At 34.1% G+C, this 19,608-nt stretch overlaps 2 protein-coding genes across 2 annotated transcripts; both read right to left on the minus strand.

Moving 5' to 3' along the window:
- Nucleotides 1-12,335: 12,335 nt before the first annotated feature.
- Nucleotides 12,336-13,247, minus strand: LOC114712693 (cytosolic sulfotransferase 3-like). The gene is made up of 2 exons (XM_028897238.1): nt 12,981-13,247; nt 12,336-12,479 (listed from the first exon to the last, which is right to left on the minus strand). Exons 1-2 carry the CDS (start codon nt 13,245-13,247, stop codon nt 12,336-12,338), a joined length of 411 nt encoding a protein of 136 aa, XP_028753071.1.
- Nucleotides 13,248-16,078: 2,831 nt separating this feature from the next.
- Nucleotides 16,079-17,232, minus strand: LOC114712694 (cytosolic sulfotransferase 15-like). Its single transcript, XM_028897239.1, has one exon. It carries the CDS (start codon nt 17,230-17,232, stop codon nt 16,189-16,191), a length of 1,044 nt encoding a protein of 347 aa, XP_028753072.1. The 3' UTR covers nt 16,079-16,188.
- Between the last annotated feature and the right edge of the window lie 2,376 nt (nt 17,233-19,608).

The following is a 19,608-nucleotide window of genomic DNA, read 5'->3' on the forward strand; positions in this document are numbered from 1 at the left end:
CATGTTATTGAGATTTGCTAGTGGATTTGCTGGACGATTTGTTGGCATTATCTTAAATATATTTGTTGTGCTTTTCTGGTACTTAAAATTTGTTTATAGAAAATCGTGCTTTGATTTGTCATAATAGCGTAAAAATATTATAAAAAATAGTAGAGTAAATTATCCTAACCATCCTTTTATATTATGCCTTAATTACATAGACTTCCTGTGTGATCTTAGCTCAAATCAAAACCTATCAATAATGTATGTATTGGCATATATTAATATATGCATTTGGTGCACTTAAATTAAATAGTATAATTAATCTTTAATTTTATTGTTACAAAATATGCTATTTATGCCTGTTTTGGAGATTTTTTTTTTCATCTATTTAAAGGGGACGTAGATAAAAGAGACTTAAAAAGTAGGATATATACAGATATGTTTGAAATAGGAAAAATGACAAATAAAGAGCCCTGATAGAACACTATCTTTATATGGTTTTCTCAAGTGTTTTTTGATGTTTTGCAACACTTTTACACTAATTATGCATGCATTTATAGCCATTTGATTAAGTTGATTCATGCATTGCATTTTGCTGTTTAAGGGGTAAAATGGGTCAATTTTTCCTCCTTAATTGTAATTGCCTTGATATGTAATCAGTTAGTCTTTTCAAAACTCTTTGTTGTGATTTTTTAGGCAATTGGAGAAGGACCTAAGACCCAAGATGGAGCATTGATGGAGCCACAAAGTTATAAGGACCAAAACGCAAGATTTGCAGTGTTCTGCCTCCCCAAGTCGTGACATAGACTGCTGAAGTCGCGACTTGGATGCCCTTTTAGTGGAACTATGCATTTTGGAGCAAAGTCAAGACTGAATGCTCTCTATCTCTCCAGTTCACGACATGATATTCTTAGGTCGCAACCTAGGCCCCCAAGTCACGACCTGACACATCTAAGGTTGCAACCTGAGTGCGTTAAGTGAAGCTGTGCGTTTTGAAATAGGTTTTTGAGCTTTACACCTAAGGGGGGTAGCCAACATGAAAAATACTTCTCCATTCTGCAAATTTGCAAGAATAGAAGCCACCACCATTTCCTCTCAAACCTCCATTGATTCCACAACCAAAACCTTCATTTTTTCACTTTTTCATCATTTTCTGCAATTCTGAATTGATCAAACCACTCCAGCCACCTTCTTCTCTATTTTTCCAACCCCATTTTTAGCCTCACTCATGGCTGTTCATACTTGGAGGGATTGCGATCAGTTTGAAGACATGAGAGGCTAAATCTTTAGCCTCTTGGTGATAGAAGACAAAGCTTGAGCTCAAGGATTTAATAGGGGATTTATCAGTCTAAACCTATGCTTACTTCTGTGTTAGAGATTTCTAGATTTAGGGATTTCTGCATTTATGTCAGACTTGGTTTATGATTGTAAATCTTGTGTTTAGACTACTAAATGTATTTGGATTGGATGTTGTTAATGTTGGATCATTTATATAAGTACGTCAGTTTTTGAATCCTTGTATTCAATTGATTATCAGTGATTATTGATGATTAATCTGTGTGCTTGATATTTTGTGATTGTCAATTGACATTCCAAGGATGTTTGCATCATCTGTTTATTTACACTCTAAGTGGTTTCCAATAATGTTTTAAGAGGTGTTAATTAATTTTGATTAAAGTGAGTTTTCATTAATTAAGACATTGGACCTAAGTCATTACTTGGGATTTTTCTTTAGACTTAGAAATTTCTAAAACTTCCAATCATTTTAAGAGTAGTGATAGCTGAGTTTTCATCATCAAGAGACACCATAATTTCCGTTTAATCCAAAATATTTCTTTATTCATTTAAAATACCAAAAACATTTATTCCTCTGTATTTTACATTTATTGCACCACTTTTAGAACAATTGAATCCCCTGTTTTTCTTTACCCAAATCATCACGCTTTTGATTACCAATTTAGACTAGGTTGTTTTTCCAATAAAGCGCTCCTCGAGAAAGAACGATTGGTTGTGCCCTGTACTGCATTATCCGGTGCAATCACAATCTTAATGGCTCGAAAGATGACATTCTGGCCCGATCAATAGCATCATTACTGGGGAGCCAAGAAATTGGTTCCCTAGTGATTGGTTTTCCATATCCTTGTGATTTGGGTCAATTCTTGTTGAGTTTTAGTTTCTAAACTTAGCTTTTGCATTTCATAGCATAAAAATTTTTGAGAAATAGAAACAAATGTCTTGTTTTTCCATACTTTTGTATTTGCATTCTTGCACAACATTTTGCATTTTGTTCTAACTTGATCCTGAGTGTTTTGGCTAATTGCTTGAAGTTTTGAACTTTGTGCATAGTTAATTGAGCATCTAGTTGAAGTACTTAGTGAATTTTTCAAAGGTTTTGCGAAAGTAGCTCTCTATGACTTGAAGTCGTGACCTCAGTGCTTAAGTTGTGACCTGACTTGTGTCTTGTCATGACCTCAGCCCTCTATTGTTCATTGTTACTCTCGATCTACTCAAGTCGCAACCTAGATTGTTCCAAGTCGCGACCTCAGTTCCTTCTTTATTCAGAGTTGCTTTCTGTGCACTCAAGTCATGACTCGGATTCCCCAAGTTGTGACCTGAGCTAGTTTTTCACTAAAAATTTTCTAAGTGTCCAGACTCACTCTTTTTGTATAACTTTGCTTTTTGCACATACTTTTTGCCCTCTATGCGGAAGGTGTTCCACTTATCTCTGGAGGGAAAGGCTAAAGAATGGTACATGAACCTACCGTTCTATGTGGACAATGCTTATGAATCTTGGACTAGTCTGAAGAAAGTATTTTTGGATAAGTATTTGCCCTCTACCAAGGTTTCAACTGCCCGCAAGGAAATTTCTACTGCTAAGTAAGAGCCGTTTGAGCCATTCTTTAAATTGTAGAACCGGTTTAAAGAAATGCTTACTCGGTGTCCCAAGCATCAAATTCTTAAGGAGCACTTGGTATAGTATTTCTACAATTGATTGTTAACATATGATGCCTAAGTCTTGGATGCAGCTTAGAATGGATCCATGGAGAATATGGAACCACAGGCTGCATGGGAAGTAATAAGGACTTTTACTCTTAACTATCAACATGTAGGCTCAAGGGATCTAAGAGACCATAAAATTGAAAGGGATCCATTATTGGTTAAGTTAGCACAAGACATGACCACAGTCTCTTGCTTTAGTGGCTACAAGTTGTGGGGTTTATGACTCTCCAATGCACACAACTCAAAATTGTCCTGGGCCAGTTGAAGAAGTACATGCCATGTACCAAGTAAGAGAGGGGCAATATCAGAAGAGGAACCCTTACTCAAATACATACAACCCTGGTTGGAGAGACCATCCAAACTTTAAATAGGGTGGAGGAGCAAATAAGCCAAATCAATTCCAATGCAATCAATTTTACAATGCTGGAGCTTCTTCAGGCAATTTTCCAGATCCCTCAAGAGTAGTAGTGACAACTCCATAAAATGCTTTGGTATCTCAACCATCGCCAAGAGATGACATTTCTCAACTCTTGAAGAGCATGGCTGCACAAATGACAAACATTGAAGGATGAATAAAGGAGAGTGATGACAAATTTGTCTCCGTAACTACCATCTTGCAAGGGATGCAAAAGGATAACTCAGATGTGCACAAGAAGTTGAAGGAGCTCACTTTGAAGAACACTAATATCACTAGTCATTTGACCCAATTGTCTAACATGGTCAATGACATACAAGCCAAAAGTGGAGGAAGCATTCACTTCAATACAGTGATCCACCCAAAGGGCCTCAACGCCATAACCTTAAGAAGTGGTAAAAAGGTTCATTTTGAGGGTGAACAGATAGATAGGGCTGAAGTTGGACAAGATGTAGAAATCCCTCTGCTTTTCCCAATGAGGCTTGGCAAATCTGAAAGCTCAAAAGAAGAAGAGCTCATGATGAGGGCAAGAGCACAAACTGATCCAGAAGAAAAGTCAACTCAAGCACAAGACCAAGCACCTGAAGAAACTATGCCAAAAGATGAAAACACTGTAGAGAGCTCAACCTACAAGGGCAAACAAAAAGAGGACAAGGCAAAGACTAGCATGCAAGGAACCTCTAAGCCTTTAGGTAAGGAGGTATGTGCTAAAGATCTTCCTTTTCCTAAAGCCTATTTCTCTGGCAAGAAGAAGTTTGATGCTGAGTTTGCCACTGATGCTTACACTTTATTTAACAAAATAGAAATCAATATGCCCATAATTTAATTCTTGAGAGGAAATCCTAAATACTTTAAATTATTAAAGGAATTGTATAATGATAAGCAAAGGTTTAGGCCTCTTGAGAGAATTAAGGCGAGTGTCAATGTGTCATCCTTATTCAAAGTTGAACTACTGGTAAGTGCGATGATCCTGGATCTTACACCATCGCCTGTACCATAGGAAAGGTTCACATTAAGGGAGCATTGTTAGATTTAGGAGCTACCAAAAATGTTATGCCTTAGTCAGTCTATTTAGCTTTAGGGATAAATGGTATCAAAGACAGAAGTGCAGCGCTCCAACTGGCAGATTGGTCTATTAGGTATCCTAAAGGCATAATAGAGGACATTCTAGTTCAAGTCAAGGACCTAGTATTCCCTGCTAATTTCTATGTTTTAGATATGTCAAATAAAATTGCAAATGAGAGTACTCTGATTTTAGGAAGACTTTTCTTGCAAACTTCCAAAACAATCATAAGCATGAAATATAGCTATATAACAATAGAAGTAGGAGACCATGTTGTAACTTTTAATATGAATGAAGCTATGTGTTATCCCTTTGATAATTCTGCATTCATGGGTTTAAATGCCATTGATTTAGCTGTTGAGTAAGTTAGGGATGAGCATGAGCTGAATATGCATGATAGTTATGACATGAGTTCACCTAAATTGATTGGTTCTTCTGCTACACATCACATGAATCTTATGAGCTTGACTTGTCTTTCAGTGCATATGATGAATATTTCAATTCTCTCTCTTCTGTTTATTCATTTTCTAGTTCTTGTGGGGATAAGGTACCATGTATTAATTTCCTAGAAATTGATAGCATGCTTTTCATTTCTCAAGATTTTTCTTTTCCTTCCAATTTTAATTCAATTTCTGCGTTCACAAATGATGTTAGCCTTGGAAAGGGTCTGTTAGCTAATTATGTAGGTATTCAAGATGTGATGGGTGCTGAGAGTGGAGTACAATCTGAGGGTATAAGCCTCTGTAACCTGAGGTCGCGACCTGAGGAATCTTAGGTCGCGACTTTAAACTAAGCTTGTCAAGAAGGTGGCCTTTGTGAAGTGAGGTCGTGACCTGGAGATGTGAGGTCATGACCTTCACTACTAGAAAAAAGACTTTTAATGTTGCCAAGTAACAGCAATTAATTAGAAAAATGACGTGAAAAAAAGGCAGTGGCATTTTTGTAAATAAGTTGCGTTACTTTTGATTTTCCGTGGCAGTTATTAAGAAAACCGTCGTCAAAAGTTTTAAAATAACCCTACTGCAAGTTCATTTTCTCTCATTTTCACAGTTTCATTTCCGTGCATTGTGTTCCCCCTTGGTCCCACCACCAAAGAACTTCCATTACTGGCCATTCTCCCCACTTTCCCACGATTTAAACTCCTCCTTTTAGCTTATGGTGCCTTGCCGCCGTTCGCCGTCGTTTAAGTGCCCCTCTTTTCGCATTTGAATCGTCTCTACTCTGTGAGTATCCTCTTCTTTCATTCTTTTCAATTTTTCTTGGTTTCTTGAATGTTTTGACCATAAAAATCTGTCATATTTCAAATGGGTTTGTTAGTTTTACATTGTGGTTGGCTTGTATTGTTGATTTTGCATTTTTTATGTGCTTGAGGTGTTGATTGGTGGGCATTTGGTGTGAGAAAACCTCAATTCCTTCCTATGTACTATATTAAAAACATGTTTAAATGTTTGAAGTTGATTAGTTTTGAAGTTTTTGATTTTTTTTAATAATTTTTTGATATTTATTTGCAATTTTTGGTATTTTTTGTAATAAATTTGAGAATTTAGTAATAAATAATTTGTTTGGTATTTTGTGAATTTTTTTTTGTTATGAACTTTGATTAATGGTAAAGTGTTGTTTAAAATTTCATTACAAATAGGTATCATTTGTGTTCCTATTTTGGATTCAGAAGTTTTAGCTTTAAAAATCTTTATTCATTGAATTGGTTTGAAATTGAATTTTTATTTTTGTTTTATTTGTTATATTTCTTCAAATTTATCATGTTAAAATACGTTATGAAGAATAGTTTTAATGTTGATTAAAATAATTTTTATTTAACTATTTCACAAAACTTATATATGTTTGTTTGATTTTTTATTTTTATTTTTGATTAAAAATTTTGAGTGCGTTTTGTTTTTAATTTGGTGTTTGTATATTTAATTGTTTATTTTTTGTTCTTTTAAATAATTACAATTTTTAAGATTCTTTATAATAAGTATAACTTTTTCTTGGTCTTTCACTCTAATTTTTCCTTTGTTATATATTTCAGGGGAAATTTTGTCGAATTTTTTAGTTTTTTAAAAAGAGACATTCCCTTTAATTTGTAATTTAGTGTTAGTCAATTTTAATTTATTGACTAACATTTAATGATTTTATTATTTCAATATTTGAATTAAGGAATTAGAATTGAGCTTGACAACTATGTTCATTGACTCTATAGAATAATGGATTGTAGTTGGATGAAAGCTAAGAGAATTAGCAAAGACTATGAGGATGGGGTTGAAAAGTTTCTTGAGTTTGCTCAGAGAAATGCCCCTAGTAAAAAAGATGGATTGTACTATTATTGTCCTTGTGTCAAATGTTTAAACAATAGTCGATGGAGTATTTCTAAGATAAAAAAGCATCTTATCTGTGATGGGATAAATTTGAGGTATACAAATTGGATATAGCATGGAGAAATTAGAAAGACTATACTGTCTATAAAGGAGAAGGTTGTGAATGAAGACTTTGGTAATAGAATTTCGGATATGTTTCGTGACATAAGGTCTGAATCCTCTATACAGTTCTCTCTCACTTTTGAAACTTTGTGTAGTGATGTAGAGACGTCTTTATACCCAAGGTGCAAAGATGATTACACAAGGTTGACAACTATGTTGAAATTGATGAACTTGAAGGCAAGAAATGGTTGGACCGATACTAGTTTCATGAAATTGCTTGAACTGCTGAGTGATATTCTTCCAAAAGGGAATTCACTTTCGAAACAAATGTATGAGGCAAAGAAAATTTTGTGTCCGATGGGTTTGGAATATGAGAAGATACATGTGTGTCCTAATGTTCAAGTTATGGGTTTTTTATTCAAATTTTCTAGTGTTAATGGTAACTTTCTGCAAGATTCCTTGTTCGAATTTAGTGTTAATGGTTACCATTAACAATGGTGAAGCTTTAAAACCCATGGATGCCGTTGTCACCACCATTGTTGGGGATTATGGAATTGCCAAACGAGAATGATAAACTGATATGGGTTGATTTTCTTTTTTTCTTTTCTTTTCTGTTTTTCAAATTTCATGGGTGATTCACTCTTTTACGAATATAAATTTACAAATTTAATAAAATTATTACATCAGTTCCACTAACATACCAAACACATTTTAAAACTCACTTCCTCGTCCACTTCTCCTTTTATTATGCCATGTATGCACCCACATCAGTATTTTTTAGTCAAAATATTCTCTTTAAATAGTCAATGTTTGAGCAAAAGTTCATGTGGTTTTTTGCTCCTAACATTTTATTAGGGTGCCTGGTGCTCCTTTTTGATATTAAAATAGGTAAATTTGCCTCTTTACCGTTTAATATTTTGAAATAATGATTATTGGGTTCACTTGATTGATGCTTGAGAGAGCTAGGTTAGGTATAGAACTTGGGTTTAATCATATGAGAACTTGAAATTTGTGAGTTGAATAATGAGATAGAGAGATACTTTTTAACCTCACATAGCACATAAGGTTTGCAATGAAAATTGGGGTTTAATTAATTAATTAAGAGATTAATGAATTAATTGAAGGGCTAAGGTGCGCCCAGCACCCTGAACTATTTACCTAGGTGCGTCCAGTGGCCTAAAGTAATTTTGGGTGCATCCAGTGTCCTAAACTAATTAAAATGGTGCGTCTATATCCCAGGTTAACAGAAATGTTATGTTTAACTGTTACTTTCCTGACTCAGCTTAAAGCTGACCCTAGATATTCTAAATGGTAGACATATGGACATTTGATATGTATTATTCTTACTCAAAATTGAATATATTTCCTTCCTCTTCTTCTAAATCAATTGACTTTTGAGTAAGAATAATACACATCAGGTGCCCATGTGTCTACCATGTAGAATATCTGGGGTCAACTTTAAGCTGAGTCAGGAAAGTAACAGTTAAACATAATATTTCTGTTAACCTGGGATATGGACGCACCATTTTAATTAGTTTAGGACACTGGATGCACTCAAAATTACTTTAGGCCACTGGACGCACCTGGGTAAATAGTTCAAGGTGTTGGGCGCACTTTAACCCTTAATTGAACTAAACACTTATTTGGAAACTTGAGAGAGCACTTATAGGTAATTTAGTGTTCTTGGCTAGCATAGTCTATAATTAAGAAGCAAATATAGTGGGGATTTAATTAAATACTTTGGAAATATAAGAGGGATAAATAATCCTAGGTCCCTTTAAATCCTTGGAGTTGAAGAATCATTTTATCTTTTTATTAATTTTGAATTCTAAAAATAGATTCCTTTCATTATGGGTATTTGTGTCACTCAAATTAGGAAAAAGTGTGATTATCAATACTTAACTGGGTTTTGAAACCAAATCACCATGAGAACAATATTTTACTCATTACTTTATCATTTGTCACAACTCGTGCACCTACGGTGTGAATACTTCTTTCATGCCCCATAGTGAGAGATAGGCCCTTATGGCTAATTATTCATCCCCCAAAATAAGCCCATATGTCTAATTATCCCCATAGTGAGGGATAAATTTATGTGGCTTGTGTGTTAGCCCCCATAGTGAGGGTTTGTATGATTGAGATTGTATTTGTATACATGCTTTATAATTCTATCAATATATCTATATTTCTTGAGATTTGATAATTGTCCCACTCGACATCTCATGAGCACATGTTAGTTTGTATAATGAGTTGAAAAGTTAGTTATTAAGACTTTTGTCTCACCTCATGGTTTCTAATATTTTTTGGTGATAGTTCAAGTGTTAGTCTATCAAGAAGGGCCCCAAAGGCTTAGTATGCTGTTATAGCTTGTATAGCCTTCATCTTTTTGTTTTATGTGCTGATTTATTATATATTGCCATATAGGGCTCATTTACTCTGATTTTGTAAACTGATACTTTAGATGGTTGTTATTTGATGGGAATGCTGTTAGAAGGCCTCCTTTAGGACTTTGCATGTGACCCTCTTTTCAAAATATTGACTTCTGATTATTGGACATCATGGTTTATTTTGAAAAGATTTACCAGTGGGTATGTTAGAGAGTATGAGTTTTTGTCTAGGCTTATGGTTGAATGTTATCTCTGGACTTTGAAAGTCCAAAGCCCCAGTTAAGGATTGATATAAACTAATTCCATCTATTCAAACAGGATAGTACTTTATCTTTAAACCATGACTAGATGTGCAAAGCCTTTTTAACATGAGTTACTGGTGACGTAAGTTTATTTCTTTTAACCATGATAATGGTTTTACAATTTTAAGCCTTTTCTTTTCTATCATGGTTAATTTTTCAAAATAAATTATTTGATTTACTTTAAATGGGTTTGGAAGAACGGCCATTACACCATGGTGGATGGATTCATCCGCCACAGTGGATTACACAAAGAGGGGTCTTCAAAATGAGTAGGTACTACAGCACCTTTTATAGTGGATGCTCCCCTTTCTTTCTAGATGCTACAGTGAATGACGTAATCTTTAGCCTTTTCATCTTGGTACTTCATTCCTTGCTCCTTCTGCTTCCACGGTCTTCTTCTAATGCTCCCAAACAAGTTGAAAACTTCTTCTTGTCATGCAACTTCTAGCTATTACTTTTCCTTGCATAACAAATCTCACAAGAATTTGCACAAATAATCCCCAAAAGTTAGTTCAAAGCAATCTTCACACATTCAAATTATATTTTCCTACTTTAGGGAGGAAGCATACATATTTAGCTTCCAAAAATCATAAAAGAGTATTAACATGAGCTAAATTAGTGGGAATTTCAAGAGGTTATCAATATGCCTAGTGATTAAGGGGGAGTTGAAAGAGATTTGAGAGACATGTTCTGGTATGAGCCCCTGCATGATTATGCGGAAACAACAATATGCAACAATATAATATCTTAAATGAAGAGACTCATTTGAGTAATAACAATGCTAATACAAGAATTAATTTGAATAGTTCTAGGCCTACTAGAAATCGAAGGCCCCCTATTTGATCTAATGACTATGTTTGCTCTATGATTTTTGAAAATAAACAGCATTGCAAATCTAAATGTAGATACTCAATTAGTGACTATATTGGCTATGATAATGTCTCTTATAATCAGTTATGCTTTCTCTATTCAATTGATTCTGTGACTGAACCATCTAGTTATTATGAAGCTATTAAGAATGAAGAATAGGTTAAGGCTTTCAGAGTTGAAATGGAAGCTCTTAAGGCCCATAATACTTGGAAGTTAGTTCTTTTTATTATGAACAACAGTGATAGCATAGTTCTGATTCTTGTTTTTGTAGATGACCTTGTGATAGCTAGTAGTTCAAAAGTTGGAATTAATAAAGCAAAGTCACTTCTTCGTGAGAATTTTAAAATAATAGATCTAGGACATATGAGATATTTTCTAGGCATAAAGGTAGCAAAATCTGAAAAGGGGATTATGCTCTCTCAACATAAATATGTGCTAGATGTTTTATCTGAAACATGTATGAGTGGCTATAAACCACTTGCCATCCCTATCCCACAAAGTTTGAAACTTGCGCCGCACAATCCAAGCAAAGATAGGGTAGAGGATTTGTTGAAGAAACCTGAGAGATACAAAAGCTAGCAGGTAAGCTAATCTACTTAACAATGACACGCCCTAACATTTGTTTTCCTTTGTAGACTTCTAGCCAATTCATGCATTCACCAACTAAAAGCCATATGGCAGCACTTAGGAATGTCTTGAGATATCTTAAAGGAAAGCCTAGACTGGTAGTGTTAATAAGTGCAGATGGAGTACCAAATTTAAAGTGCTATTGTGATTCAGACTAGACTTCCTGCAGCCCTACTAGACGCTCAGTTATTGGTTATTTATTAAAGCTTGGAGGATCACTTGTTATGCGAAAGACTAAGTAGCAAAGCATAGTGTCAAAGTCTTCAACCAAGGCTGAATATCAGGCTCTTAATATGGCTGCATCAGAGGTTGTTTGGGCACGAGCACTATTAAAGGATCTTGGAATTCATCATGAACAGCCTGTGAGGGTTTATTGTGACAGCAAGGTAGCAATTCATATCACTACAATTCCGGTATTCCATGAACATACAAAGCATATGGAAATAGATTGTCTCTTCATTAGAGAAAAGTGGCAACAAAGGCTGATTGATTTGATACATGTTGGGACAAAGAATCAATAGGCTGATCTCCTTAGAAAAGATGTTGGAGGAGACATATAGAGACGTTTATTGGGCAAGTTGGGAACTGTCAACTTGTTTTCTCCTTCCCAACATGAGGGGAGTGCAGAAATAGTAAATGAATCCTAGTATTTGATTTTGATGTATTTGTATTCTCGTTAGCCTTGTAATCTTTTTGGGCTATTACATTACTTTGTAAGGCCCATCTTTCTCAGCCCAGTTTATTTTTAGAGTTTGTTGCTAATGGATTGTATAAATGGGGCCCATTAGGCTTTGTGCATTTGTGATCTCAGATTTAATAGTATAGATGCTCTTCGATTTGCCTATGCTGTGCATTTCGTGTTTAGGGTGTTGTGATGCTTAACAGTAACTGTCAATCTTATTCAACTCATCATTAAATTGTTACAAATGAGAATGTGTTAGGGCTTATTTGTAAGTCTTAATCCATAATACTAGCAATTGATAGCATTAAAAGCAAATATTACAGAACTCCTAAGAATTAAATAAAAATATTCTGGAATAAATTTTAAAAAATTACACTTATTCAAGTCAAATCTTAATCCAAAGCCGAGATAATTTTGATGAAAAAAATCCTAATTCATATTAATCTTATATCTCATCAACAAGCAATCAAAAGGATAGACCAGACCGACCCAAGTTTTCTTCAATCACTTTAGACAATTTCTCTACCATCCCAGGTGAAGAATGGTTAACCCAATCTCCTACTATATCTTTCCTAAAGAGATCTTTGTTTTCATACTGCTGCAAGAATTTTCCAGTCTTGTTTGACTTCTAATTCCTTCATCTTCTCAAGGCTACATAGCTCAGCTATGTTTTTAATAACTCCATTAGTTTCCTCATCTGAAGTGAAAGGGCATTCCAAGAACTCAGCTGTTCCCTTCAACCAGTGAAATTCGATATTTCCTTTCAGATCTTCATACTTTAAAAATAGATCCTTGGAAGGTGTTTTTCTACTCTCTCTCCAATAACCCAACATATGCGTCCAAAATGAGCCAGCCTCATGGATTCCGCTACAGTATCTCTCAAATGCTTCCTCCCATGATAATTTTGGTAAGGATAGTGGTGCAATTTTGTTCATGAAAAGCCACAAAGAATCAAACTGGTCAAATGGGTTTCGACATATATAAATTATCTTGCATTTGGATTTGGTAATCGAATCGGGCAACGAATGAAACGGAACACGTGCACAAAAAATTCTTGGTTCAGGCAGGTTAGATAGATCAGGAATTTGGTTGTTATTTGCATAGTAATTTAACTCTATAAAAGGAACAAGCTCATGTGCATTGGAAATGAGCAAAGGATGGTCACTTTGTGCTGGAGAGAAATGCTTACGATTCACAATGGCAAAAATAAGGGCTTTATTTCAACCAAGTATTACCAGATTTCTGTAAAGTGGCGATAACAATATCGTTATCTTTTGCTTGGAAGTGCTTTTGAAAAGAGCACGCCTTGGATTGGAACTGGCATACCACATGTCTTCATGGAGATAAATGTTTGGGAAAGCCCAACCCTTCTCTCTGCGAAGAGATTTGAACAGATCCTTATATTCTTGGCCGTATTGTTCATACTCTTCATGGCAAATCTCGTTCTCAGACTCAACATTTGGCTGACCTTTTATGACGGAAGTGACACTAGTTTCAGCCATTAGAAGGATGGTATAGTTGGGTAATTAACTAGTAAACAAGTTTCCATTTTTTATATACCATTGATCTGGCAATCGATTATTGCCATTATTTGAAATTAAAAATCGTGGTCACTATAGTATAGTATTATAGAAGGATCTGATTATGGAGCATGTGAAGAGATAGATGCAGACGCATTCGCTGATAGTCCGATCAGCTGTGCACGCCAAGGGAGCCGGTTTAAACAAGTATATTTCAATAATATATGACACCAAAATAATCATTTAATATGATCATTATTGTACTGTGCCAACCAATGTTTGAATTAAAAAAAGCTGAAGACAACTAAATCATTGAAAATTATACAGAAAGTTTAGTGGGGGCAACGAAGTATGACGATAACTTTGATTCCTATGGCGAGGGACCACTGCCACTTGCAGAGGATGCCGAAGTGTCAGTGGATTCATTACTACTCTCGAAGCATTTATATATATAAAACAACAAGTGCATTATCCCTCCAATTTTAATTTTCTCCTTTTGGCAAAAAAAAAAAAAGGGTTACTTTGTATTTCTCTTTATTAAAATTTTATGACTCTATTTTTTTAATTTTTCAAATTGAACTGATTAAAATTTTCCCCCCCTTTCTTTCAAATCCCTGACACCAAACATAGAGTAAGAAGTGCAAAGCAGAGAAAATATTAACAATGACAGTTATCACCAGTCTTTGCCTATGATAAATGGAGCATAAAATTGATGGCTTTCCAATGATCAATTCTCATGTAAAAATATATGAAGGTTTATTCAACAACCTAAAGTATATGGTGTGTGTATATATTAGGGGAAAAAACAAAAAAATGATAGACTAACTTGGAAATGACAGAAATGTCTGCTAAATTTGCAAAATCCCATTTTGGTCACATGAGACCAAATTAGGATTATCATGTTAAAATAAAAGACCAAATTGCCCTTCATTTTATTTATTGTTTTTAAACTATCAAACCCATTGTTAATTGTTATACTGAAATTATTAATAGCGTTACAAAAGTGATTAACCATTATATTAAAGTTGTAAAAAATTTTAAAAAAATTGTTTCTGACAACTGGAGCTAGGATGACCAATTGTTGGCCAGTGAGAGCTTTAGTATTTTAAAAAAATAAATAAAATGAAGGGCAATTTGATCTTTTCATTTAACATGATAATCCCAATTTGGTCTCATGTGACCAAAATGGGATTTTGCAAATTTTGCGGATGTTTCTGTCATTCCTAAGTTGATCTGTCATTTTTCTGACTTTTTCCCTATAGATTAACTTGAAGTATTTTATTTTTTAAATATATTCAGCACTCTAAATTTTATTTTGGTATATCTAATATCTTGAAATATTTTTTCATGTGCATCTATCACCCCTAAATTATTCTGTGTATCGAATATTCTGAATTGCTAAGCGTAAAAGTGCACTAAAAAAATATTTTAGAGTATTGGATACACTTAAAAAAATATTTTAAAATGTTTAATGCATTACAAAATACTTTATAATACTAGATATATATAAACAAAAGCTTTAGAATACTAGATACACTTTTAATTAAAAATATATTAATATATTTATTTTTGTAAGTTCAGAGAACATGCCCAAAATTGAACGCGGATCCAAGCCTTTGTTCACGGCAAATTCACCTTTCTCTAAAAAGTTAAAGTCAAAAAGTGCGAAGTCCAAAGTTACAAGCGGCAGTTCTCTCTACCACTTGCAAAAGCTACTGGTCCCTCCTAATCAGAAGGGCCAAATTATCGCACCTGAAGCCCATATCATCATTTATTTCCTAACCCGAATTGCAAATGGTAAGTTTGGACTTATTGATAATCCAGGGTTGCTCTCTATGTATTCCCAAACAATTTTAGGTTGTGACATCAATGTTAAAATACATTGAGATATTTATCCAGTATTTTTAAAAATATTACTTTAAATTTTATTTTTAATTGTTTGACAAATAAGACCTCTATTATATATCCATTTAACAGTCAATATATGAAAGGGTAAGAATGAAATATAATTCATACTTCATTCGTTAAGAAATCATTCCACAAGTGATGGGACAATGATAACTGAAAATCATTATTTGGAATGGAAAGAAGTTATAATATATTGAAAATGAAACCTCATCTTTTACCTAATTTCACTTCTTCTTCTTTTTAACTTTATCAAAAGAAATAAGCTTAATGAATGAAATATTTTACCCAGTAGTACCTCCTCCACTGTGTTCTTCTCACGAGATCGGTTTCTCTTCAGCAAGGTCTCTCCACTGAGCATTGCTGTAGCAATTATTTTTCCTTTCGTTAAAAATATAAAGGTAACAAAATAGACAGGTTCCTAAATTCATATACTACCTCCGGTTCTAATTATAAGATCCAGTTGACTAATTTGATGAGATTAATGAAAGAAGTTAAGTTAATTATTTGTAATAAATAAGTGTTGTCTTTCCTAAAATATCCTTACTAATAAACTATATTGGCCAGGATTACAATTATTATAGGGACTATTTTGAAAAAAAATGCATAAATATGAGAGACAAAGTGGATTGGGGTCTTATATTTAGGACCAAAATAAAAGTCAAACAGCGTCTTATATTAAGGACCGGAGGTAGTATTTATTTATTATTTTCTTAAAAAATAAAATAATACAAAGTAAAATTAAGCAGAATCTCCACAATTATTTAAATTTATACTTTTTTGGCCTTAATTATTTAAAGTTATACAATAAGAGAGAACATAGACATAAAAAAACAAAACAAAACAAAACACGGCACAACTATATGACTGAACCTGAACTGGATGAGGACTTGACATGTTACTTTTTAGCTGAAGGAGGTCATACGGTTCCAGAGTTGACATGGCGATTAAAGTGGAAGAGGAAGCATTAAGTTATGGCAGAGATTTCATCCTTATAATCTGCAGCTAGAAATTTTTGCTAAGAGATCTTATATTGAAAGGACAGCCCAGAACCAGAAAACTTCTCTTCCATTACTTTGGATAATTTCTCTATCATCCAGGGCGAAAAATAATTAACCCAATCACCAACCGCACCTTTCCTAAAGAAATCCTTGTTTTTAAACTTCTGCACAAATTTTCCAGTCTTGTTCACCTCCAATTCCTTCATCTTCTCAAAGCTGCACAGCTCAATTATGTTTTCAACCACACCATTGCTTTCCTCCTCAGAATTGAATGGGCAGTCTATGAACTCAGCCACTCTTTTCAAGTGGAAACTAATATCTCCTTTCAAATCCTCATACCTTAAAAACAAAACCTTGTTTGGTGTCTCTTGGTTGGCTTTCCAATAACCCAAAATATGTGTCCAAAATGGACCACACTCGTTAGTCCCATTTGAGTACCTCTCAAGCGCTTCCTCGCAAGATAATTTGGGTAAAGGTGGTGATACGAGCTTGTTCACAAACAACCAAAACGATATGAAATTGTCAAATGGATTACGACATATATAGATGATCTTGCACTTGGATTTAGTAATTGAATCAGGCAATGAATGAAATGGAACATGTGTACTAAAGAGTCTAGGTTCAGGCAAGCTGGAGAGATCAGGAATTTGGTTGTTTACATAATGATTGTACTCAAAGAAAGGAACAAGCTCATGTGGATTTGAAGAGAGCAGGGGATGGTTATTTTGTGAAGGGGAAAATACCTTACGATTCACAATGGCAAAAGTGAGGGCTTTCAACCATGTTGTGCCAGATTTTGGCAGGGAAGCTAAGATAATATCACTATCTTTTGCTTGGAAGTGCTTTTGGAAAGAGCATATGGCTTGAATTCGAGTTGGTATATACCAAATGTCTTGGTAGAGATAGATGTATCGGTGGCCACAACCCTTCTCTCTGGGAAGAGAAAGAAGCTCTTTACATTGTTGGCTAAGTTTTTCATACTCTTCATCGTAAGCCTCATCTTCAAGCTTAGCATTTGAGTAGTGGCTTTTTGTCAGCGACGTAGAAGTAGCTTCAGCCATTGAAATGCTGGTGTAGTTAATTAGTTGATAACTTAGTATTATTTATAGGAAGTGGGGTAGCATCAGAAAAATTGTGAGGGCCAATTTTGCGAAGGACTAATCAAGATTTATTCAAAGAATGCTTTTCAAATATATTTGCTCTGATTTATTTTGTTTTAGTTCTAAATATATGAACATAATCTATCTACTATCTCCTAAATTTATTTATTTTTTAAATTATTCTTAACAATTACATATATTAATTAAAGGGATTTATATTACTGTGGGTAGCTGCCAACGCAAGTAATTAAATAAATTATTTTAGGAAAATTAACATAACTTTTTTTAAATAAATAACCGAATTAATTAATTTTTTTAATTTCTGTAAATTAGTTATTTTGTTTTTAAATTAAGGGGGAAATAGCTTTCACTTTGTCCTTTCTACGTAACCTTTTTCAATTGTTATTGGATTTTTCCCCTTATCATTTTGCATGTATAAGATTCGATTGTTCGAAAATTAATAACCACAATCAGTCAGTGAAAGCTACATAGCATCTATCTGTTTAGCAAAAAGACGATCGAGGTGAGCTACGTGGAAATTAAGATGTCAGGAAATATGTCCTCCTGGCTGGAACTGAAAATAAAGACAAAATAATTTTGATTCGAATAATTAATGGCTTTTTATTTAGATTATTGTTTTGAGTAGCATCTAACATGTGAGTGTGACTTCGAGGAAGAAGGAAAGAAGTACAACTACAACGTCTATCATATAAGTGATTTGCAACTTATTCTCATATATCAAAATATACATTAAATCAATAAAAAATTTTAAATTTATTCTTATAAAAGTTTTTTCTCTGTGCATTTACAAATGATTCCTCACATCTCTCTCTTCTTTCTCTCATTCCAACAAAATAAGAATAAAATTACAAAGCGATCATTAAATATTCTCATATTCAGTATAGTACACGATAAGCTTATCTCACACAAAATTAATAATTTAAAAATTACGTTTGCATGGAATAACTGTAAGGAAAAAATATTAAAGAACTTTCTTTTAGACAAAAATTAAAAACCAGTTGGCATGAGATCGAATCATTTGTACTGTAAACTATCACATGAATGCAAACTCTGAAAGGACAAACGACATATTTGCTAGATGGTCCCCTATTAATTTAAAATTATTTTTCACACTTGTTACAAAATGACATTCAGCACTGATTGCAACCTATCACAAATAGGGAAATTAAAGGAGCCCAGATACTTTTTTGAAAAATAATAAGACACACAAATAAAATTTGCGCATAATCAATAGGAAAATGAAAGCCTAATCGAATAATTGCATAAATTACATACTACATTTCATGTCTTACAAAATCCAACAAGAGAATTTGCTAAGGTACGATCCCATCCTGGTAATCCACAAGTTGCAACCTGCATCAACATTCTTTTCCAAGCTGCCAATCTGAAAAAGTGTGAAATGGCTTTAGTGCAATGGCACAATTAGATGTAAGAAAGGGCTTACAGTTAAGCTTCAACTAGAACAATTAATTCCAATGCTTCAGGTTCCACAGACAGAGACCTACATGTCTTAAATTATCTTCTTTCACAGAGACACAAATTAGAAGACATTACCTGATTGTAAAGAACAACTAAAAGGATAGACCAGACCCAACCAACTTCTCTTCAATCACTTTGGACAATTTCTCTATCATTGAAGGGTTGAAATGATTAACCCAATCTCCTACTTAAGCTACACAACGCAATAATGTCTTGAATAAACCCATCACATCCTTCCTTGGAATTGAATGGGAAATCCAAGAACCGGGCCACTCTTTTCAAGTAGAAGTTGATATCTCCTTTCAAATCCTCATACTTTAAAAACAGAATCTTGTTTGGCATCTCTCTACTTGCTCTCCAATAACCCAACATATGTGATCAAAATGGGCCACCCTCATGGATCCCCTCCCAATGCCTTTCAAGTGCTTCCTCAAGTGATGATTTAGGTAAAGATGGTGGTGCGATTTTGTTTAGATGAAACCAAAAGGACACAAAATTGTCAAAAGGGTTTCGACATATGTAGATTATCTTGCATTTGGACCTGGCAATTAAATCACGCAACGATTGAAATGGAACATGTGTACTAAATAGTCTTGGTTCAATCAAGTTGGAGAGGTCAGGGATCTGGTTATTTGCATAAGATTGAACTCAAGGAAAGGAAGAAGCTCATGAGCATTGGAAATGAGAAGAGGATGGTTATTTTGTGAAGAAAAGAAATGGCTACGATTCACAATGGCAAAAGTACAAGGGCTTTCAACCAAGTACTACCTGATTTCGGTAAGGAAGCTATAATAATATCACTATCTTTTGATTGGAAGTGTTTTTGGAAAGAGCATA

Source organism: Neltuma alba, unplaced genomic scaffold (assembly GCF_004799145.2).
Source record: "Neltuma alba isolate B1F8T4 unplaced genomic scaffold, ASM479914v2 tig00011392_pilon, whole genome shotgun sequence".
Lineage (NCBI taxonomy): Eukaryota > Viridiplantae > Streptophyta > Magnoliopsida > Fabales > Fabaceae > Neltuma > Neltuma alba.